Source organism: Bos grunniens, chromosome 4, assembly GCF_055505025.1.
Source record: "Bos grunniens cultivar Pamir isolate PY7600 chromosome 4, Bosgru_T2T1.0, whole genome shotgun sequence".
NCBI classification, from domain to species: Eukaryota; Metazoa; Chordata; class Mammalia; order Artiodactyla; family Bovidae; genus Bos; species Bos grunniens.
The window spans coordinates 91,857,078-91,882,422 of record NC_141168.1 but is presented as its reverse complement, the minus strand read 5'-3'; the positions used below and the strand labels follow the sequence as shown (position 1 = coordinate 91,882,422).

The 25,345-nt window shown below is 36.4% G+C and overlaps 1 protein-coding gene and 1 long non-coding RNA gene across 5 annotated transcripts in view; one reads left to right on the top strand and one right to left on the bottom strand.

The window, feature by feature from the left end:
- The window catches only part of LOC147374527 (uncharacterized), a 358,179-nt gene extending 342,843 nt beyond the window's left edge, over positions 1 to 15,336 (top strand). For both annotated transcript variants that reach the window (XR_015162856.1, XR_015162859.1), the window contains one exon: positions 14,057 to 15,336. This is a non-coding gene — a long non-coding RNA (uncharacterized LOC147374527). The remainder of the gene's footprint in view (positions 1 to 14,056) is intronic.
- TMEM196 (transmembrane protein 196) overlaps positions 7,501 to 25,345 on the bottom strand; it is a 324,954-nt gene continuing 307,109 nt past the window's right edge. For 2 of the 3 annotated variants that reach the window (XM_086397456.1, XM_086397455.1), the window contains 3 exons: positions 18,329 to 18,385; positions 14,178 to 14,432; positions 7,501 to 9,982 (listed from right to left, as the gene is read on the bottom strand). In XM_086397456.1, the coding sequence (XP_086253582.1) occupies positions 9,923 to 9,982; positions 14,178 to 14,432; positions 18,329 to 18,385 (372 nt within the window). In that variant the 3' untranslated portion in view covers positions 7,501 to 9,922. Of the gene's footprint in view, positions 9,983 to 12,651; positions 12,726 to 14,177; positions 14,433 to 18,328; positions 18,386 to 25,345 lie in introns of all 3 variants that reach the window. The other variant, XM_086397453.1, reaches the window with a different exon arrangement.

The window sequence follows — 25,345 nt, the reverse complement described above, 5'->3', positions numbered from 1 at the left end:
ATCCTCTGCCTGAAACCATCAAAGTGGTAAACACTACCATTTTAACAGACCTGGGAAGATGTCAAAGGGGCACTGGTCTTGGCCAAAGTATTGGGACTGGTAGTCTGGCAGAAAATAATTCAGGCAAAACGGCCTGGCTTGCAGGAGCCAGATGCCACAGTCGGGCTGTTTTAGATATCAGTCTTCGCTCTGAGACCTTTGACAACTTGTCTAGCTTTCGTAAACTTCAGCTTCATAATTTGTACTGTTCTGTTCGGTTCAGTCACTCAGTCATGTCCGACTCTTTGCATGAATTCCCATGAATTGCAGCACACCAGGCCTCCCTGTCCATCACCAACTCCTGGAGTTCACTCAAACTCAGGTCCATCGAGTCGGTGATGCCATCCAGCCATCTCATCCTCTGTTGTCCCCTTCTCCTCCTGCCCCCAATCCCTCCCAGCATCAGAGTCTTTTCCAATGAGTCAACTCGTTGCATGAGGTAGCCAAAGTTTTATACTGTAAAGGTACAGAAAGTTGTGCGGATTAAAGGAGATGACAGTGAAGCACAAAAAGTGTTTATACTAAGTGATTCTTTCTTGAGTCCTTGACTGACACTTCAGTTTAATATGCTTGATTCAGTTTCATTAAGATTGTAAAGTTGAACATGGGAGCAGAAGCTTATGATCTTTTTGAATGAATAGCAATGAATGCAAAGCCCAGCACTAAAGAGGAAAATTTGGAAAAGATTATGACTAAAAACTGGAAAATGCCTTGGCTCCACTGATAGGAATACATATATATATATTATATATATATATAGGTGTTAGCATGATTAATTTCAGCTCCTCTTCAATTTACTGCCATTGTAAGCAATCTAATTACATAAACATTTGATTCAGGGTAAAGCAATTAAAGATTTAAATATATCCTCTTAAAATAAAAAATCTATTGATAAAATTCACTCTAGATATGAACTATGTATACTGAGATGACAAATTTATAATTTCACTTTGTTAATAGGAAAAATTAAAATAGTTTCAGTACAGACTAGCTGTTTGAAATAAATGTGTTCAATTTGTTAAACAGTTTTATTTTAGTTGTTCAATAAATTGTGAAATACATTACTTTTAGGGAAAATACATGTATAAAGTCAGACATAAAATTTACCTAATGGGTTTTGGAAAGGAAGATACAAAACCCCCAAATCTGAACACAATATATACCAACCATGCAAACTACTTGTAATTCACAAATGTGCCAGCAGATGTCAATCATGAGCTTTAAATTTACAAAGTTTTGCTTTAGCCCAAAGTACTGTAGGAATGGCAAAACCAAGGCAACTATTTATTGACAGCTGGTTTTTATGTGTAATCCTTCAATAAAGGATGTAAGGTCAAGTTTTGACTCTGAAAGCCCTTCCTACTGGCTTCTTAGATTGTTGAACTAACCAATCTACACTGTGCTTGCAGTGAAGAAAAAGAAATAAAGCACATTTCATTACTTTTTATTGAATATAATAGATTTTATATTTTGCAAGCTATAGCTATTACTGAAATATATAGAAATACAATGACTCAAATACACCTGCCTAAAAGGTAAGACCTGACTGTTTTAATGAGGTTACATTTTATTGGTGGCCCTCAAAGTTAGGTCCCTGGCCCAGGAACAACTCCATCCCCTGAGAGGTAGGTGTGCAGGTTCTTAGGCCACATGCAGGCCTACGTAAAATCACAATTCTGGGATGAAGCCCAGGTGATCAAATACCTGCTGAAGTATGAGAAGCAAAGCCTCTAAAGCAGCTTGAAATACAGAAGAGAGGCTCTGAATCTATGACTTTTGTTCAGGTATAACTGATGTAAATACAGTAATAATCAACAATGTAGTTGATGATTTCTTTATTATTATTTAGTGCTCAAATACAGTATAGTCTGTCAAATAAAGAACATGACTCGGAAGGTTAGAAGCCATGACTTAATTTCCAAGCATTTCTTATACCAAAAGAATTTCAGGTTTATGTTCCCCTTTGCATTATACTGAAAGGGATAACATTATGGTACATTTTGCATTACAACCTAATGAAACAAATACAAACTAAGTCAAGACAGGATTATTTCCAAGGAGTAAAGAACAATCTTCATGAAGGAAAATAATTTTCTACAAAACATGTATTATTCTTATTTGCATCAATACATGTGTATGTTCTATTTTCTCTAAGGCAAAGCCAAATTTTCCTGCAATTTTGTCCCTGAGATAAGAGTCATTTTAAATTAACAACAAATATACCCAGGCACAATTATTTTTTTTAAAAAGAGAAGATATACAAAATTGTTTATTGGTGTGATAATTTTATCCTAAACACTACTATTACTACTATGTTTCAATTCTCTTACTATTTGAATTTTTTTAATTCAAAAATTTCTCAAAGAATACATAAACTACCAGTTTCCATGAAGAATCAGTGTTTACTCAACTCCTTCAGTACAGAGACAACTTTTTTCTCATCTGTAATATATAAATACAGATATATTTATAGTTTTAATAAATAGACTATTTGTAAATCATATTAGGTGCTTATGAGGGTAATAAAAAGAGCAAAAATCATAAGTATTCATTGTATTTTCACTCTCTAGAAAATGTAATTATTTGTGTCTGACTTTTGTGGTAACAGATATAATAGTGTTGAAACATCCTGATCTTTATGCTTAATCTCCTGGCCATAGTTCAGATATTCTGACTATTATCTAGGGACATGTGTGTTAGAATTTCCTCTCTGTATACATGTGTGTAATATGTACGTGTGTATTTGTTTAAATGTGAACTTTAAAATATGGACTTGGATAAAATGATAAAATCAAGTAAATCTTTTAGCTTCACCTACCTGAGGTTGCAAGTATCTATCTAGGTATCTATCAGTGATTACCAGGAAGGCTAGATGAAACATTCTAGTTGAAAAGGATTGGCTTAAATAATTAACTCGGGGCATGCGTTTGTGCATGTGGGTGTACACGTGTAGCTGTGTGCACTGCTGACCACTGGGAAGAGGTTACAAAGGTATCAGAAAGGCTGGGTTACCTACTGAGGATTTGGTGCCTTCTTTCTATAACTTACTATCCTTTGATGAAAAGGAGAGTCAGTACTTCTCTTAAGGCTCTATTTCCTTCTTAATTAGATGTTACCTTGACAGTTTCAACACCCCTCTTTCAAGGCTTTCAAATCTGAGGAATCTGGCCAATAAAATTAATCATGGTGACTGCAAGGGTGTCCATGGAAATTATCTACTTCCATCTGTCTTTAGCTCCCTGCAGAACATAAAGAAAACAGTTTCCCTTTCTGTTTTGTGAGTGGTACCTTAAAGCTGTAGTTTAATAAACCACTTGCTGGCTGCAGAGTTTGTGTAGGTGAGAACTTGCAGATCTTAGACATTAAATATATTCCAAAGAACATGGTGTGGAAGTTTGAGAGTGGAATGTAGATAAAATGAAATTTAAACACAGTGCATTTTAATGTAGAATATACTCTCAAGTCATTACCCAAAATGCATACTAACAGATCATATTCTCTACTTCCTCTTATGACTACAGGATGCTCTTGATACTTTTGTGCTCTTTGCAGATTATTAAAGTAGTGAATCTATCTTTATCCAGTGACAAAGTGGACTTTCCCACTTGTGGAAAAATGCAACAGTGTGCAGAATTTACAAGGGAATACAGTACATAAAAGCCACATTTGTCAGTAAAATAAAACTCTGAAACTCCAAAATTCACACTGAAATGGGTATTTTCAGGTGAGGAGGATAAAGGACTTACTGAAAGCAACTCTCTCCCCTTGTGTCTCACTTTGCTTTGACATTGCTTGTTGTGATTCCTATTGTCATGCACCATATTGGCTTTAGAATGATACTTGCTGATAGTGTTAGCTCTGCTTGAATAAAACTTCTTGATATTTTTTGGTGCAGATGAGTAGGCCAAACTAGAGACTGAAAAAGAAAAAGAAAGTACAAGAAATGAACAGAACTAACATATAAAAGCAGACTTTTGTTCATTTTCAAATTCGTTTTCCTTATAGACTACTGGTCCAATGCCCTTACGAAGCTTGTGGATGGTGGGGCAGAGCAGAAATGATCTCGCCTTGGTTTCTCACTTACAGCTAGCTCCCTGCCTGTCTCCGATGACCACCTAGATTTTTCAACCTTTTTACATTCAAGGTATAGAGAACTCAAGCTTTCCCTTTATTTACCTGAGATCCTTCCTCTGAATTCCTGTTTTCAGTTTGAGCACATGCTTGTTTGCCAGGAACCTAGTTTGTTGAAGGCCTGTTTGCTGAGAGTGAAGTCAAAGCTTGACAACCAGAGAGAGAAAGTCTCGAGGCCTAGGGCAGGAGCCAGAAACTGAAATCACCACAGCACCACAGAGCAGATACTTGGATCGAAGCAGCAGAACAAGTCAAGGGGAGTGGTTCATATGGGGTGGACTTGTGGTTTGGATTTTAGACCTCAGTGTATATAAGTTGCATGATTTGGTTGAATGACTACGATTCATGGGTATAGCCAGATATGACCTCACCTTTCAGGTGAAATATTGATGTCTTCCCACCTTTTCCTTATTTTAAATAGAATAAATACTGCTAGGACGATAGAGGAATATTCACATTTATAGACAATGGACAGTATAATAGCACTTCAGAAATGCTGCAGCACCACAGGTTTTACTCACAGACAGCAATATGCTAACATCGCCTATTAGGACTTGAAAACTTTCCTGCAATTTGTTGTACTATAAAGGACACAGCGCCTTTCTTTCATTCTTTTCTATTTTTCTCAGATATTTATGTGAAAGTATGAATATACCTAGGACAGAAAAAAGACATGTCCCAATCATAAAAGACGTTGGGATGGTGATGGGGGCAGGGGACCTCTAGCAGCTTGGAGCACTTCGAGTTCATTGAAGGGAACAAGATTCAGTGTTACCTCTTTCCTTGGCTGACTGACCATTACGGACAGAGTGAGGGACAGCGTTGGCTGATCCAGCCAGCCACAGAGGAAACTGTGGTTCTTCTTTCCTGGGCAGCAAGCTTGGAGGCCCCAAGGGATTTCTTCCAGCCCCAGCTCCAGATGTTGTTGAAGGACGATTGAGGTCCTCTGTCTTAGTGAGTAGGTGGGGACAAATATCCTGATGGATTAATAAGAATAAAATAATCAACAAGAGACAATGCAAATTTGACAAGATTTGGGGGTTTTCTGTGAAGCTCCCAGAGTCTCTCTAGCAATTTTTAGTAACACAATACATTTTGGCTTCGGGGGGCAGGATTCGCAGCACCTTGTGTGGCAAAAGAAGCAGAGTCTTTGGATGTTAAGGTAGGAAAACCTTTGAAATCACTAAGTCTTCAACTCATGAAAAGGAAAGTGAAAAATGTTCCTAGTTTTAAAGATTCCTAATTAAATGAATGTGACCTACCTATAATTAGTTGATGCAGATAATTCTAAACTATTAAAATAGTGCAACACATTTTTTTAGATCTAGAATTTGACTTTTCACAATATATTTCTTGGGAAATACATCCCTAATAAGAGATTATGTATTCAGTAGATAATTTTCCTGGCAAAAAAGAGTTTTAAAAAATACTTTACTAGGCATCCACATTTCCAGCAATTTCTGAATTAGTTTCCTCTGCTATGAGTAACTGACAACCTGTGATTTATGGACTTGGAATAATTGAATTTCTTGGCTGTCAGATACTTTGAGTAAGAAATATTACATATGTTTCCAGAAAAATGATTTAAGGGAGAAAAAGAGTGAAGTGATGCCAAGTTCTGAAACTGTATTTGGAAACTGTGTTCTAACCAAATGGTACTTAAGATGCTCTCTCTAAGTTTCTGAAATGTGTTCGCTAAATAATGTTTGAAAATGCAGTTCTAATCATGCTGCTTTCCAGCGAAGTCAATGAAAACAGTGGAGAGCAACTTATTGTTCTCACCTTCTCAAGCCCAAGAAATGCAGAATTTGTCAGTGACGCATGGTGAGGAGCTGAGTCAATTTCTTCAAGAACAGGAGTTACACAATATTTTATCTGTCAAATATAAAATATTGACTGATTTAGTGGCATCATTGCACAAACAGATTTTTTTTTAATGTTACATCTCTACCACAACTTCTCAACTTGACTATGTGTTTGACTTACACTGGAGTCTGTATGTAGCTGTTCAGCACTTGGACCGTGACTAGCTCAACTGAGAAAATGAATATTTGATTCTGTTTTAACTAATTTATATTTAAATTTAAATACTCATGTGGATAGGATTGTGGCTACTGTATCAGATAACACAGTAGACCTTAGAACAGTGCATTTATGACCCTGAGCAATTCAAGTCTACACTTGTGGGTAGCACTAACATTGGTTGCTTGGGATCATATTCATGGTGTTCCTCAGTGGTTCTAAATTAAGGGGTAATACTTCCCTAATTTGGGGCTTTCCTGGTGGCTCAGAGGGTAAAGCGACTGCCTGCAATGCGGGAGACCCAGGTTCGATCCCTGGGTTGGAAAGACCCCCTGGAGAAGGCAATGGCAACCCATTCCAGTATTCTTGCTTGCAAAATCCATGGACTGAGGAGCCTGGTAGGCTACAGACCATTGTGTCACAAAGAGTCAGACACGACTGAGCGACTTCACTTTCACTTCCCTAATTTAGAGAGGTGTAAATTTGTTAGGCTATTTTTTATTGTTACAACTGAAGTGTCCTCCTGGGTGGTGGCCCAAGATGCTTAATGGCTTGAAATGTATAGCACAGTCTGCACCATGAATTACTGCTGCTGCTGCTGCTAAGTCGCTTCAGTCGTGTCTGACTCTGTGCGACCCCATAGACGGCAGCCCACCAGGCTCGCCCGTCCCTGGGATTCTCCAGGCAAGAACACTGGAGTGGGTGGCCATTTCCTTCTCCAATGCATGAAAGTGAAAAGTGAAAGTGAAGACGCTCAGTCGTGTCTGACTCTTAGCGACCCCTTGGACCGCAGCCCACCAGGCTGCTCCTCCATCCATGGGATTGTCCAGGCAAGAGCACTGGAGTGGGGTGCCATTGCCTTCTCCAACAATGAATTACTGTCCACCCCAAATGCCAGTAGGAACCAATGTGACAAATCCAAATAGGTCAGCCAATTCTCTGAATATTTCAGCTGAAGGATTCATTTGTGAGATCTGCAATTTCAGTGCTATCTATAGTTAATTCTATCTCCTATGATCTGTATCTTATTTCCTCCTGCCTCCTCAAGGTTCTTTTATCATGCTCATTTTGTTCTGTATCCTCAACCACTTCCTGTTTATATTTGAACATACTTTAATCTTTCCAAATTATGTCAACTAGGAAAAACTAAATACCATTTCTTAATTTCACGTCCTCTAGCTGGGACTCTCTGCCTCATTCACAGCATCCTGTCCCCTGCCAGTCTGAGAACTGTACATTTATTCATCTAGCTATAGGGAGAAGGGACTATTTCTTGTATTGTGATGGAAAGAATGTTCACACCATCTGTAAGTTTCAAAACACACCATTTATTACACAGACAAATCAGTAGAGTTATCATACCATGTTCCACTTCTAAACAACTATATATATGTATGTGTAGAGACACACACATGTGTTGAAAAATTTTAAACAGAGTTCACTTCTTTTATGCTTATAATTACTGGACCTTTTAGTATCTAGTCTCCATGGCACACTACCATATTAGTGTCACATTTTTTTTTTCTAATTTAGTATCACATTACTTTTTCCCAAGGGTAGGCTCATACTAAAACTGTAATGTAGTCACTTAAAATATTCTAGTTCAAAGTTTTTTGAAAATTTAGTTTTCAAATACTTGACAAATATCTTCCTAACTTCCCCTACTTACCTCAAAAAGAATCACTGCACATCCCAAATAAATGATTCTAAATAACTGAGTCCTGAAAATGCTGGGCTAGATATTAAAATAATTAAAGATCTATCTATACTTGGTTAAATACATTGTAGATTACTTGGATAACTGTGATGATGGCATCTCTTCTTAACTCTATGTCAAAGCAGTCATGTGCCTGCTTTTGTCCTTTATGGGTGATTTCTTTATTATTTCAAAAGGCATTAAAACATCTTACTGATATATTATAACTCTGTATTGTGCAAACATGTCTACAAAGAAATGCCACCTAAAATGAGAGTTGGTAGTTATTCTTTCAGTACAAAACTACATCCTTGCATAAATTCAGCAGAACCGTATATACACAAAATACCTATATTATATAATTCAGATTTTCAGTGTTTAAAAATCATTCATAATCATGGCATCAAATAAACAGAAATGAATTGCCACAAGTTATATTCTCATAAATATTTTCAAAGACCATGCTGTTTTCTCTCCGATATATAGTATCATAGGTTAGTATTTTAACATTCCTTTATGGAAGTGAAGGACTGAATCTAGCTATTTAAACATAAGCCTATCCTTTGGCTTCCTTCTACAGGGATCTCTTTCAGGTTCTTTGGGTACAGGCATTCTTGAGAATGATCTGTCTGTATTTTTCCATGTGAATTGTAAAACAAAACAAAAATCCTAAATTAAATTCTAACAAAGCTAACTGTAACTTCATCTTTTGGGCATACATCATCTGTCCTCTTATATAACTTTAATTGGGCTATAATGTATTTGAAATATAAGTGTCGTAATTGCAAGTAATTCTATCTATATTTATAAACATGGAAGTATCTGAATTAAAACTGTTATGTTTATAAATCAATAATAATTGTCCTTTTATATAACTTTAATTGGGCTATAATGTATTTGAAATATGTGTCATAATTGCAAGTAATTCTATCTATATTTATAAACATGGAAGTATCTGAATTAAATTATGTTTATAAATCAATACTAATTTTTCTTACGTAAATACCAAAATAATAGATTGCCAAACAATTAAGCAGTTTGTCTTGATACTGTTCAGACCACTCCACCCCATAAATTTCAGCCACATTGATATTTACACATAACAGACATAATAAAAGAAATAAAACTAAGAAAATTTAGTAGAAATTAAATGTGACTCTGTGGGCAGAGAAAAGTCTTGAAAAACCACTTTCCCATTTCTATGGGAATAGAATCTTGATAATACTCCCACAGTATCACAATTTCTTTTCTACTACATATTTACATCCATGAATGTTATAAATATGAGCTATATAATATTTTCTATATTTACAAATATACACATACACACAAAGATACTTTATTTTTAGGCTCATTCACGAACATGCATGTCAATCTGCACAGTATAATCAAAAGTTACTTCTTTTCCTTAAGTGATATTCATTTATAACTCTCTGTTCTTTTTGCAAAAATATCATACAGATTAATATTCTCTCTCTCTCTAAAAAAAACCCTCTTTTTATGTTTTGTGTTTTGTTAATTTACAAGAAAATTATGAAACATAGTTCATTCACAAATTGAAAATAATTACAATGTTTTTACAACAAGGCATTGCTGAGGTTTTAAATTGTGGCATTCTTTGAAGCCATCGTCTTTCAGAACAAAGACATTGGTAAGTTATTTCTTGATATTTGCACTTTTTAATTACTTATATGAAATATGTCATTACAAATCTAACATTCATGCTAGTCAAATAATGTTTGTGTAGAATATGAATCTTTCTATTTTATCTATTTTTTTTCTTTCCTGGACAGTCTTTTATAGAATGGTCTGGAAAGTTAATTGAAATTACTGTATTAGAATATTTCTGGAAAGTTTTTCACCAGTGAGAAAAAAAAAAAAAAGCTGAAGAAATAAAGTGAGGCAAAATTGAAGAAGAATTTCAGCGAGTACTCAGGAGAGATAACAGCAAATGCAAGAACTATTTTAACTTATCTCCTAGTCCTTTGGTTTTTCTTTGCCTCATGAAAAATGTTCAGTTCTTTAAAATATTGATTATATTCTTCCATTAAATATCAGCTGTGGTCCTCCATTGCTCATGTTGTCTGTCATTTCCTGTTAGGAAAATAAAATTAATTAAAATTCACTTTCAGAATAAGACATTAATTTGGTTAATTGGTTTACAAAACAGAAATTTCAAGCCATTGAAAAACTTGCTGAGTTTGGGGGGAGGACAAGGATTAATATTGCTGATTTTAAGAAAATGAAATCTCAAGCCATCTTGGAACCCATGAAAATGCTCAAGTGACAGTCTCTTAGACCAAAGTCTTCTACCCACAACAAGAATTTAATCTCTCCCCAGTCCCCTCAGTCTCCCCTATCATTCATTCCTCATCTCTGTTTTGGAAAGACCTCGCCTAGAAAAAAGATGCTTAAATACCCAAGATGTTCCGAGGTATAGGTTTGTCTGTTGAGCATATCAACAAAATGCCAACAGATGCTAGGGGTTACCTTTACGGTGTAGAAAACTGTGGCCTTTTCTGAAGAACTGAGAAAGGCAACAAATGGACTGCCTGTCTGTAACTGAGCAACCCTACTAATTCATAGCGGGACGCACTGCTTTCCTGGCATTGTCACTCATACCCTAAAAAAACAAACTGTAAAAGCTCTTAACATGTTTTTTAAGAGATCAATTACTCAATAGTTAAAAAGGAAAGCTACATGAGGAGGCAACAGAAATTTTAGTAAAAAGGATGAACTTACTCAAGTTTCATTTGTGATTTTAGAAAATATGTTGAGAAAAATTCAGATGCTTTGAATTCATATGTTTTGTTGAACATTAAACTCTTCCCTATACAATGAAAGGTAATAAGGAGATGTGAGGCCCATTCACACTTATAATGGTTAGTGGATCATATAAATAGCATGTAGGCAGAACTATCTAAAAATAGATGAAAACATCATTCCACTCTTGAACAAACCTATTTGCAAAAGTGCTGTAGCAAAGACTCCAGTGGAAAGAGGTTTCCTCAATGATCTCAAGCCTATCAGGTATGTCTAATGTTTGTCTGGGTGAAATAAAAAAAAAAAGAAAAAAGAAAGTAATGTGTTTGCTTTTGTAAACTTTAGAAATTCTTCCAAATCTTTATTTCAAAAATGAAAAGATATCTATGCCTCATTTTTATTCCCTTTTTGAAAATTCAGTACAGGAGAGAGAAAATAAAGATGTTTACTTCTTGTCTTTGGCGGTTCTGGAAGTTGCTTAGGAGAGTCAGGGAGGGACTGGAAGGTAGAAATTGGTTTGGTTTTGAAACTATGCTTTTGAAAACTTTGGTGTCTTTTAGAACAGGAGGTAGCATGTCATCCAAAAAAATTCTGAGAAAGAAGACAATATACAAAGAAGACCCTTCCTCTCCTCACATCAAATCCATCCCCATGCAAAGTGCCTGGCCCCTTACAGGCCACAGGGGTCGTCTTAATATGTCTTAATACATACATTATATGTACCCTGATTTAGTGCTGAGGAATTGCCTGAAGCCTAAAAACTTAACCAGTTTAGGGTTAAGTCTCCAACAGAAAGTGAAGTTCTTTTGGTGCCCACAGTCTGCCTTTATGTCTGGCGGTGGTTCAGTCTCACTGAGAGGCTGGCTTTTGCTAGAGATATGCTCACAGAAGTAGGTCTACAAAAACACTGGGGTTGCTGGGATGAGGCTAAGTTTATTGATGAGATACCTGATTTGAAGTTCATTTTAGAACTCACTATTGGTGGCAAGAAAAATGGAACTGTCTCTCCAAAATGGTCTTTAACAAAATCTACTCATCCACCTGTAGCTCTTCCTTCTAGTAGGAAAAAAACCTTTTTCTAAGGAATTTATAGAAGTAGGATTCTTAGATGCCTTTTCCTCTCCTAAAATAGGTTTGCATTCAAAAAGTGTCTTAAAAATAATAAAAACTTAATCTAAGGTATAATCTTTTATTGCAGGATTAAGAAAACAAATCAGTTTTTAAAAATCTTACAGAAAGAAAGAATTTTCTTAACTAAATTCACCCTGATATGGACACAGTGAAATCACTGATAGGGAAAAACAGTTAAAATTGGTTTTTAAATGGATGAGTATCTTCAGTTTATTTGCAAATAGGCATGTCCAATTTGGCAAAAGATTGTATTTTAAATCTGGCAGGATTAAATGACTGTTGGCATATGGATATACTTTCTGCAGTTGGGCCACGCTATCTGTGTAACTTCTTATATTTCTTATTATATTATTTAACCAAAGCAAGAATGGTAACTATTTTAAGAAATCTGAAATATATGAAATAAATATGAACTGTCTCATATCAAGTAAGTTCACAGGAAGAAAGCTTCTACACATAAGGTTAACTGTGTTAGTGTCAAACTTAGGTTATCTACCCATGCAGCTTTGGCATGAGAGCGATACAAAGTTTGCCTTTATCAGACACATCTATTATTAAAAGCAAAACTGTAGTCTGTGAACGATGATACGGAGTCAGTCATGACATGGCAGAGAATAAAGGACTCATGGATCATCCAAGCAGAAATGTGTTTGGATGCTTAGAGGCAGGCTGAATATTTTAAATACTCAGCCAACTTGCACGTTGCAAGACTCTACAGGTCCTCAAAGTAGCTCTCACAGAAGCAATACTTTGAGGAGCAATATCACAGTATCAGTCCAGGCTGATCTGCTGGCATCATGGCTTCCTTGAAGAGGCAGTGCTTCCTGCAGTGACATTACAACATGGTAACTCCCTAGAAGTCAGCGTACCTTGTAGGTAACTCTGGTGTCGGGGGTACCACCGGGCAGCTGGGCAAGTCGGTTATTTCAATAGCCCTCAATCTCTAATGTAAATATAACAATCATACAATAAATATTGCACAAACATACATACAAAAACCTAAATCACACTAGTATAAAAACAGACACACAAAAGAACCATTATCCAAATATATAATGATAACCTCTTTTTAACAATCCATTGCTTTAAATTACCAGTACTATTTGTACCATACTATTTGTACTATTAACTCTTTTTGATGGGCACGTGTAGATCTGTTTAAAACCGCCTTCTTGGAACAATTCAAGAGCATCTATCCTCCTTATTCGAGTGTACAGATTGTATATGAAAGGGAAACACATAAACTACAGAGTACTTTTTTTCTCTAAAATCACACTATAATTGTATAGTGGGTGGTATACAAGCAGTAGTAGTATACAAGCAGTAGTATACAAACAGTATACAAGTTGTATACTACTTGTAACTCTTGCTACTCTTCCTTCTATTCTGTTGTTATGCAGTTTTATTTCCATGATATCAAGTAAAATATGATGTGGCCATTAGCTTAGTGAGTTTATCTTATAGTTGTTCTATCCTTTCCTTAACAGATCTGTAGGCAGGAACTGAATAAAGAAGTATGGGCAAAATGTAGAAGAAATATAGCATGTGTGCATACTCAGTCGTGTCGGACTCTCTGTGACCTCATGGACTTCCATGGGATTTCCCAGGCAAGAATACTGGAGTGGGTTGTCATTTCCTACTCCAGGGCATCTCCCTGACCCAGGGATCAAACCTGTGTCTCCTGCATTAGCAGGTGGGTTCTTTACCACTGAGCCCCCTGGGAAGCCTCAGAAGAAACATAGACAGCTCACTGCATCATTTGTCCTTTGATGCAATAATTATAACTCCTTGTTTGAATGAGTTTTATGAAACAGTTATGCAGGGGATACAACAGTTATGAAACAGTTATTTAAATGTTCATATACAGGCAAAGCTACCCAAATATGCATGAAATTTAGATGAGAATTAAATGAAGCTTTATGTGTGTTATAATATCTGCACTGATAGGCAGGGCTTTTTGTTGCCTTATTACAAGATCCCTTTATGCTTGCAAACCTAATTTACATAATCAAATGCATCTACTTACAGGCACAAGGGGTGAGTTAGAAAGGAAAACTCATTGGATTTCTAAATCTGGGATTATTCAGAGTGTTTTTTTAATTTATGTTTTTCCTCAGTACAATACATAAAAATCCATATTTATAAGACATTCAATACTTTATGAGTTCTATTTTAGGAGCTTGTTTTTACCTAGAGGCTACAAAATTATGTTGAAAACAGGTGTACCCAGAATTACAGGGAAAAAATAATAAACTCCTATTCTTGATCCAACAGGGCCAAACTTTTACAAAATCCAATACCTCAAGTTCTCATCTAAAGCTGCAAGTTGATCACCTAGATGTGACTGCAGTCTTCATCACTTGCTAGCAGTGAGAGGAAAAAGTACAAAACTCACTTTCTCAGCCATTTCATGAGAGTGATGCAGAGAATGCTCCCTTTCTGAGAACATCCTCCTCTGTTCATAGCTGGCTAGTCGACAAGTGAGCCACGAAGAGAGGGTGCAGCCTCCGATCCCAATGCACGCGAGAGACATGGAGGCGAGATGCAGCGGGTAGAGGGAGGAGGTCTTCTTCGTCACTGCCCGGAGGAACTGAAAATTCAGGATGCCCCCAATGAGCCCGCAGATGCAGCAGGCGGAAAAGAGGATCATCTGGTGAGAAAAAGAGGGGCCAGGGGGGTTTAAAGTGGAGGAGGTGAAGCTGATGAGCACACACTGCACATCGGGGATGGCTGGGCTACGATAGAGAGAAGGTGCTCTCGGTGCTTCTTGGAGCACAGAGGCCATCTTTTTGCCCGGCTTCTCTGCACTCTGACTCAGTGGAGAGGGCCTGCACTGCAGTGTCTCAGGCATTCATAGCCAACTATATAAAGACCAGGGATACAGCTTATGAAAATTCTGAAGTAAAATTTATCTGATAGTAGATTCAGATTTAAGTAATACTTGATATCTATAGTGTGCCGCTATGCCAGGAATGTGAAAAGGTAGAATCTCAATTAACTTACCCACTAATCCTCTGAGAGGTAACATACATATGGAAAACGAATGGTAAGCAGTTAACACTGTAGTTCAGGGACTGAAAATCCAGATTTTCAGACTCAAAATCCAAACATCTTCTCACTGAATTGTTATTAGTTCCACTTAGCTTCAAAACTTTGTACTCCTCTAACTGTGTGAGCTTAGGGAATTTAGTTAACTCCTTTTTTTTTTTCATTTATAAGAATTTGATTGGTTTAGTATCTGTTTTCTCAACAGGCAAATTAGGGAGCCCACCCCTCTGAACTGGCTCTTTATTTTTCAAATCTTGTTACTCTGTGACACCACCCAGTAGATATAACAAAATACTGTTTGGCGGATTGCTATGGAGAAACGCAGGATGTGGCTTCGCTTTTGATCCTACTCTTGATTTGCTCTGGGTCTCTATTAATAGAGCTTGGGGGATTTTATTCAACTTAAATATCGCAGGATCCCTGGCAGAACCAAGCACGATGCCTTCTGTGTGGTAAATGTTCTGTGCATATTTAATAAATTCAATTGAATATTTTAATAGCTTTAATGGCTTTATTATGTAATTTTTATCTGGGTTCAATTCTCCTATGGGCTTTCATGATACTTTTCAGTGGATGCTAATTTAACAACCAACCTTATTTCCATCTTTCTCTGGAATACAGTCTCTATTCCGGTCACCTCCCTGGTCCCTCGATAGAGCTTGTTCATTCCTGCCTCAGTGGTATTTTCATTTCCTGGAAACTATTTTGCTTCTTGCTTGGCTCCTTAAATAGAAGACTAACTCTTACTTCCTCAGAAAACATTCCTGGACATCTCCTCTGGCATAAGTCCACAGGGCAAACAGCTATATAACTTTAGTATTTAATTTTAGATCATTAGATATTATTTTCTGTCGAGAGTTAGTGGAATTTAGCAAACACTTACTGAGCACCTAGCATCTATTAGGCCATGAGTGACGCAGCAGCTGTCATTACAAGAAAGAACAGCTCACAGTTGTTCCTCTTGAGTACACTGCCGTCCAGTCTAAGTGAAGAGCCAACATTACCACGCGGTATGACAAATATTAACAAAGAAGGATGAAAGGCTGCCCTTGGAGCAGGGAGGAGGGGAATTCAGCCCCGTCGGGGGTTTCAGACAAGGCTGCCTTGACAACTTATCATCTAGGCTAAGTGCATGGAGTTCCCAGCAAAGGGTAAGACCGTGGATGTGTGACAGCATGATGGGCAGAAAGAACGGCTAGCTTGTTTTGTTTCTCTAACTTAATTCAGCATTTCTGATTGTGTCAGTCTTACAGTACTTATCACCAAAACTGAAAACCTAGTGATGGATGAGTATAATCTTTTAATAATTGATTAAATATAACACTAAATGTCAAGTACCAAATAAATGAATCATCCCCTGTGGGAAATTGAGCTCCCAATTTCAAATAGAATCAATCAGTTCTATTTCCTTTTAAAGTATATTCAAATGGCATGCTGTTTCCTGGGAATATATTTTGGTGTTTACTCATTCTCAGAAAATATGGAAAGATATTACATTCTAGCCTCTTAATAATTACTGTTAATTAATAAAATAAACAACAAACTTAAGGGATTATTACAGGAAAACACTCTCTCTCCTATGTTATTGCCATTAATTTCCTTAAGGACATGACACTTCATTAACAAGTACAGATAAAACATTCTTACTCAAGAATTAAAATGTTAAAATCTGTACCAAGTTTTTAACCATATACTACTTTCAATCTTACCAGACTAGAGATATGTGGAGTGGAGAAATTCTCACATATTTTGATTAAAGGGTAGAGAATCTTTGACAGTTAACGTCCTCTATGGAAACCCCAGATGGTACAGGAAGATAAAGTAGATGGTAGTTTCTAAAAAACTCAGATCTTATAATTTTTTTTATAACTTATATGAGAATTAGAAAAACATAAGATCTGTTTAAAAAAAAAAAAAAAACCCAAACACCCGTTTTTCAAAAAACAAACAAACAAAATAAAACAACTTCCTTTTTCTTCTTCTATGAATTGAGTGCTTGTGTCCCTTCAGAATTTACTATGCTGAAGCCCAATCCCTAGTATTAAACAGTATTTGGAGGCAGGACCTTTGGGAGATAATTAGGTCAAGACAGTGGAGCTTCAGGAACCAGGTCCATGTTTTGCTAAGAGATTCTAGAGAGCTCTATTCCAGGAGAACACAACCAGAAATTTGTAGCCCAGAAGAGAGTCTTATTAGAACCCAACTGTGCTGGCACGTTTATCTGAGACTTCCAGCCTCCAGAACTGTGAGAAATGAATATTTGTTCTTTGTGAGCCTCCCAATCCATGGTGCTTTGTCAGAACAGGCCAGGCTGACCTACACGTCTCTCCCCCACGCCCCCCCACCCCCACCGCTGTAAAGGGCTTCCCTCCCCCCCCCAACTTTCTTTCCTTCTTTCTTTTGTTCCTTCTCTCCTTCCTTTCTTTCTTTCATTTTCTTTTATCCATGTTCCAAGAAATTGTTAGTATATAGCCATGGAGAGACTTGATAGAGAAAAAGTGTAGAAAGTAAGAAAACCATGGGAAAGAGTGATGGGGAAATCACAAATGCAAATTACAAGCCTCCAAAAAATGTCTATCTAAACATTTCCTTAAGATAATTTTTAAAAATCACACCTCATATTTCTGAAGCAATGGGGGCTTCATCCTTTCTGTTACAATAGGTACCATCACTAAGAGAACTATAATTAGAAAAAGGAGTTAAATAAAGGACTGCATAGTCCCCCTTCCCTGGCCTTCTCCTTTTTTTAGTCTCAAAGACTACTTTCTAGGGTCCATGTACAATATTAATTTTGCCAACTTATAAAAGCCTATGTTATTTCCTATAGTCCTCAATAAAATAATTGATTTTTTTCTACTTTCTAATTCTCAAAAAAATGTCATGAAAGACAGGGGGAATCCATACTTCAGCATGCTGGAATCCTTCTCTAGTCTACATGAGAGTGACCTGGGAGCACCCCCCAAGACGCAAGACAGTACCATAAAGCTTCTGAGAATTCTGACATTTGCATTCATAGTCAGAAGATAAAATTAAATTTAAAAAATCTTTGGGAATTAACTGCAACTATAACAACACAGCTGTTTTGCTGCTTTGCACAATGAACTTCACAGTCAAAGCCAGCAATCTTTAGGCTCACGTCCATATCTAAACAGTTAAATTTCCCATGAATTCAAGCTCTGTCTTTTTTAGCTCGATGAAGGATTCCTGTGTCTGGAAGTCTATAAATGAAAAGTGGAGACTTCCATCCACAGCAGTCATTAAAGGTTGCAGATTCATGTATTTAAAGAGTATATCAAAGCTTTTCTTTTTCTTTTGTCACAGTCTGTAATAATCTTGATGGTTTTCTTTGAAAAGAAAAAAAGAATTTATTTGTCAGTCTTCTTTTTATCCTAGATGAGCAACACTCAGGATATGAAAGTTGGCTAGTCCTTATTTCCCTTTTTGAGTTCTTACATTTCAAACAGTTCAGTGCACAATACAAACATGGCAAAAACTTACGACAAGTCCAGATTTTTTTTTGGCGCACAATATTCCACATATGCCACAAAGAAGAAACTGAAAAGGAAAAGAAGAACAATTATTTCACATCCAAAGATAAAGAGGACTTCTAGTTTTCAGCTTATAGTTCACTCATTCACTTGTTTCAAGGAAGCTTGAAAATTTTACATTCCCATCAAAAGCTGAAAAGAAAAATACCTCATTCTAGAAGAGTAATGGATAAAAATGCAAACTCTAATGGGAAGTTTTGTGCAAATTTGATATAGGTGATTGTGGAATTTAAGAAAAACTTGAATCTGCTTTACCGCCAGGCAAAATGATGATGTAGATGAGTTTAGAGTTTTGCTCCTCCTGTCTGCTTTCACTGTCTTCTTATCCCTTTCTGTTTTCTCAGGGAAAAGTGAGATGGGACATTCATTCACACTAAGTTATGAGAAATCAGTGGGTTCTGCTATAGGAAGGGAATGCATCACACATAAAAGGACAAGGCCCCGGACAGGAGATATTTTTCTATAGAAATCTTCTTCATACATCTTAAACTATGTCGGGTAAAATAGCTGCCTCCTCATTCTAACAGAAATACAGTCCTTGTGGATATGTCAGAAGAACACAGGGGATGAAGCTGTCAGTGGGATGTAATTTCTTGTAAATAAGCACTTGATGACATAATTGCTTTGCAAAAGCAGCTGCATCAAATAGCCTACCAGTGACACACTAGTATACATTGGGTTATCAGAAAGTGGTAAACTGTTTAGTTTGTAGAGAAACGTTTAGGGCAATTTGTGCATACTTTTGCTGGAAGTAAACCATAGAAGTAAAACAATACATTCATTAATACATAATAAGGGCTTTCAGATCAGCAAAGGAAACACTGAATATGGTTACACCTGTCTTCATTTGATTTTTTTTTAAATGTTATTATTTCAAGTCAGAACTAATAATATGAGTGGTTTTAACTGAGTTAAACTCTGAACATATTTTAAAATATACACATCAAAATACTCTAAGGATTATCTGAAATATGTAATATGTTTGAGGGAAACACCAACAAAATTTGATGAAAAATAATCGGTAAGAAAAATTTACCTTTGCAGAGAAATTTCCATGTAAGAGAACAAATGATTATAAAGCAGGCAAAGATGCAGCAAGATAGTTAGATCAGGGAACACAAGGATATATAAGAATCTGGTATATAACTAAACACAGCAGCAAAGTCACAGACCGAAATAGAAAATACAAATACTAATATGTAATATTATAATTTTGATAGTAAAAGACAGTTTGTTTTGTGCCTTTGCTCTCAAAGGCACAGAATAAACTGGGATTATATTCAGAAAGCATATAATAGGCAAAGGGTCATCATACTATATAAATAAATCTAATAAAATAATTTTAATTCCATTAAACCATGAACCGAAAGAAACTCACAACTTTATAAACATTGCATACTTGCAGAATTTTCAGAAGCCTTATAAAGCAACTTCTGAGTAACAATTTCTAACCTCCTCTATGTTCTAGGTCTTGATGATCTTGTCCTCACATGGACTCTTTCTTACTGATCTCATCTCTGACCTTTAAAGGTTATGCTCAAGTCATTCCAGTTTGGACCAATTCTGTTCCTCTCAGTGCTTCCAAGCTTCAAATCAGAGCTTCAGATGTCTTACGTCTGCTCCCCTGACTAACCCATTATTACCCTGAAAGTGCATCAAGGAGAACTCATTCTTGAAATAATTTGAAAGCACTGCAGTTTTGTGTTCCTTTGATCTTTTTGAAATCTATAAACATTGCCATGATTTATCCACAGCAAAGCCCAAGGGGACCTCAGGACCCTAAGCAGAGCTCAACCTAACTCTCCATTCACTTGCTTGGGACAATTTAAGTGGCAATAAAATTGCTTCTTCCTGGTGTACCTCTAAGAAATGGAAGGTCAAATTTGGGAGGGAGAAGGTAGAGAAGGAAGGGAACCCAACAACATTTCTCCACTCTCATGCAGGCCTGCAGCGTAGATACTGCTGGTAGAGAATCCAAAATCCACTCTCCTTAGAGGAAACTGTAACCTGAGAAAAAATAGACCCATGTAATGGGAAGGAAAATAGATCATGCAATTCTGAGGCGGGTTTAAGGGACCCTGGCTTAGGTTTAGCCATCACAGAGTATAGAAAAGAGTAGAAGAAGCACAAAAAGCAGTGAATAATCTTTTCTTTTATTGGCTAGCTTTATCCCAAGTCATAGCACCAGAAAGGATCTTAAAAGATGACTTAATTGAGCCCTTGCAGTCTGCACATAGGAAATGATAGGTCCAGACAGGTTAAGTCATTTACTCAGGGTCACACATCAAGGTCACAAATCGCACATAAAATCAAAGGCTGGATTAAGTGTCTAAGTTAACTTATTTCTAATAATGTAGCAGGAAGTGAAAGTGAGTCGCTCAGTCATGTCCGACTCTTTGCGACCCCATGGACTATAGCCCACAAGGCTTCTCTGTCCATGGAATTCTCCAGGCAAGAATACTGGAGTGGGTAGTCATTCCCTTCTCCAGGGGATCTTCTTGATCCAGGACCTAACCCGGGTCTCCTGCATTGCAGATGGATTCTTTGCATCTGAGCCACCAGGGAAGCCATGTGATATAAAGGGAATGCATTTCAAAAGGACTTTTCAGTGTTAGTGCAGACTACATTATCCTAGAAGATCTAACCAGAAGCATTCAATGACACCCCATCATCTATAATTGCACTCTTTACCCTTGCCATTTGTTAATTTTTATTGTAATAAAAATAATTATAAGATTAGTTGATTGTACCACAGTCTAAAATTAAGTGTACCTTACTATATAAAGAGTCTGTTATAATATTTTAAGGTACTATTTTTAGTCCACATAACTTTATCCAGGATGCAAAACATTGACCTATATTGTAGAAATTATGAAACAAGTGAAAAACAGAGTAGTTTTTTAAAAAAGTAAAACTGATGGTTAGATATTTATATCTATATCATATCTTCATCCTGATTTAGATATATAATTTTACATGAGAATATATAATTTTATTTCTGAGAAGTTAGGCTATTTAAATCCAGGGAGAATTGTTTGCTTTGCTCTGACTAGGAAGTTATGTAAATGAAGCAATCTAATGGCAGGACATCAAGGGCAACTATGTAATAAAACTTGTTGTCCTCCAAGTGAAATTTGTTTGATTTCAATTAAGATTAAATTCAGTAGGTAACTAAGGCTGTGAATCATTGTAGGATGAAATGGAGCTGTTATGCAATAGCATTCTATATTTTGAGTGATTTTCTTAATGAAGGTCCATGGAGCCTTCTGCTATTGCTTAGGATGTAGAAATGCTAAAGAAATACTGGTTTAACAGTAAGAAAAAGTGAATAAACTGCAGACTGAGAACTTTTCCATAAGTGAGCTGGAAGGATGGAAAGCTGAGGGTGCGGCACTGACATGGAGAAGTTCAGGTGAGCACACCCCTCCATTAACGGAATCTGAAAACATGCACCAAAGACAATCATTGTAACAGTGAAATCAATTCCTCATCAGAATGGCTCCACTTTTCACAGTAACTTCCTAAAAGAAGATAATAAGATAAAATACAAGATTTTGAAAGAGTATCTTTTGAAATTGTGCTGAACATTCAGCCAATCTCTCATTTACAAAAGAGATTACAAAAAAAGATGTGCTCATTAGGGCAAAAGAACTATTAGGCTGAATGATGGCCACCACAATACATACATCCTTATCCCCACCATCCATAATGTTTCCTTATAGGCACAAAAGCCTTGTGCAGATGTGATTAAACAAAAAATCTAAAGATGAGGGGATTATGGTGGATTATTCAAGTAGGTGTTAAATATAATCCCAAGGTCCCTTAAGAGGAACACAAGAAGGTCAAAAGAAAATTATCTGAAGATGCAGAGACATAGATACTTGAAGAGGCTACACTGCTGCCTCTGAAGATGGAAGAGAGCCATGAGGCAAAAGATGTGGATGCACTCTGTGATGGAAAGGGTAAGGAAATGGGATTCTCTCCTGGAACCTGTAGAAGCAGTGTAGCCCTGTAGGCCCATTTTAGACTTCTCCCTTCCAGCATTGTGAGATAATAAAGTTCTGTTATTTTAAGTCACTAAGTTTATGATAATTTGTTCTAGCAGCAAGAGGAAACTAATATAGGCTCCAAAGCATTATTTCATCTGACAGTCTCAAAAGAATTAGACACTTTGAAAGAACTAGAAGCTGTTCTTAGGGAAAACAAACAGAGAAAGACATGAGTTAAGACAGAAATACAGAGCAAGAGCACAAAATAAAACAAAACAGTAAATTTAAAAAATAGAAACTATTGATTAGAAATGGAAGCAGTGAGAAACTTCATTTTTTTGGGCTCCAAAAACACTGCAGATGGTGATTGCAGGCATGAAATTAAAAGAAGCTTGCTCCTTGGAAGAAAAACTATGACCAACCTAGACAGCATATTAAAAAGCAGAGACATTACTTTGCCAACAAAGGTCAGTCTGGTCAAGCTATGGTTTTTCCAGTAGTCATGTATGGATGTGAGAATTGGACCATAAAGAAAGCTGAGCACCGAAGAATTGATGCTTTTGAACTGTGGTGTTGAAGACTCTTGAAAGTCCCTTGGACTGCAAGGAGATTAAACCAGTCCATCCTAAAGGAAATCAGTCCTGAATATTCATTGGAAGGACTGATGCTGAAGCTGAACCTCCAATACTTTGGCCATCTGATGCAAAGAACTGATTCATTGAAAAAGACCCTGATGCTGGGAAAGATTGAGGGCAGGAGGAGAAGTGGATGACAGAGGATAAGATGGTTAGATAGCATCACCGACTCAATGGATATGAGTTTGAGTAAACTCCAGGAGTTGGTGATGGACAGGGAAGCCTGGTATGTTGCAGTCCATGGGGTCGCAAAGAGTTGGATATGACTGAGTGACTGAACCGATTGATTAGAAAAACTAATATCTCTTTAGAATGAATATGCCAGATGATGCTGGCATGAGAGATGGCAGGTTGGACATAAAGAAGATGTACATAAATATTCTAAGATTCTTGTATCATTTAGCAGAATAATAGAGGAGCTAATGTGCCAGATATTAATGAAAAAGTAGATGTTTAAATGTGTGCATTAAAATATCAAAGACTAGAAAATAAAAACAAACAGAAAAAATACAGCAACAACAATAAAAATTGAACCAACAGATGTCAGGGAAGTTTGAAAAAGGTAAGGAAACAAAGTGATAGTAAAACAATAAAATAAGTTGATGTAAGTAATTTCAGTAATGTAAGCAATCAGAACATGTGTGAATGTGTTCAATTTCTCTAGTAATAGGGAAAATAGAGGGAAACAGTCTGCTAGGTAAAGAAGAGATATGTCAAAACTTTACTAAAATGAATGAAAACCTCTTTCCTTACTGATTTTCTCTCTCTCTCTCAGCCTTGACCTAGATACTAGTTAATAACTTCCTTATTACTATTTCTTTGTGTCCAAGAAAGATTATTTTGATAAAGGACTAAGAGTTAACAAGGCTACTGTAGAATTTCTATTTAAATTATGTAATAGAAAATTTGGGAACCATAGTTGCCATGGAAGCACATCAAGCAGTGGTTCTATCGGCTGGCTAGGAGAAGAAGCAAGTGCTGGGCAGATGGGATTATGAAAGACAGTGGGCCAATCATATTTTAAGACAGTTTGTTAAAATTTTTCTCACATAACATTTAACCACGTCAAGTGAATTAATTTTCACTGAAATTCACTAGCCATTAAGGAAGATACATTCAAAAATAGAAATGGTACTTTTTTCCGGCTTCAAGATAATGAGATGAACCATAAATTGAACTTAATGGTTTGGTAACAGTCAATGATTTATACAGTTTCATCAAAATTCAGTTCTTTAAAACATGCAGAAAAACAGAACACACAAAAATGTTGATAAATGGATTCAAAGAAATCCATCTCTAATAAAAAGGGTATATGTCTCCCTGTATCTGGATTAAAAACTTGATGATTTGTTACCTCCAGTTCTTGAATATTTTCACTCTACTTCAATCATCTGCTAAAGAATAATAACTGAAGTTTCTAAAAGGATTATTTTGTAGTTTAGCTCACAAAATGCTAGTATGACACAGTAGTTCATATTCTTCTTGATACTGTGCCAATATGATTTTGACTTTCTTATATGACACCTGGCTAGACTCCTAAGGATGTCCTCTCTGTCATGGGCTTATTTTCCTTTGGGATCATCCCATTTCTTTTTTTTTTTTTTTAAATAATAATTTATTTTGAAAGGTGAGTAGTTTTCACCATTTGCCAATTAGATAGTGTTTCTCTATTTTTTTAAATATAAATTTATTTAATTGGAGGCTAATTACTTTACAATATTGTACTAGTTTTGCCATACATCAACATGAATCTGCCACGGGTGTACACGTGTTCCCCATTTCTTTAGTGAGTCCAGTACCAATTATGTGTTGAATGAAGAAAGTTTATCAGGTTGGAAAGCCTGTCTGAAAGCAGTGACTCCCAAACCTGGCTGCGTATTAACTTTTATAATTCCTGCTACCTTGACTAAGTAAGAATCAGAATCTCTGGGCTGGGACTCGGGCATCAGTATTTCACATCTTCCCAGATGACTCTAAAGTGCTTTCATGGTCTGGAACTGCATGTGAGGTGCACACCTGTGCTTTGCTGGTAGGCCCACTCATCTTAGAGCTCTTCAGTGAAGCACTGATATTCTTCTTAATCACTCTCAGTGAAATAGCAACAAATATGAGGCCAAAAAAATGCTCTTCAAGGGAGAAAGGCAAAGTCCTCATTTGTAACAGAAGTTCAGAGTGTCAGAGCTGTTTGGTCTCTAGTGGCTCTTAGAAACAGAGACATTATTTCATAATTTTTAAGCTTATTCTACTCAGCACCTACTCATCATTGCTAAAAGATTTTTCTGTTAGACTCCTAATCTTCCCTAAATTTTCTGTGTTTTGTTTTAGTTAACTAGATCTAGAATT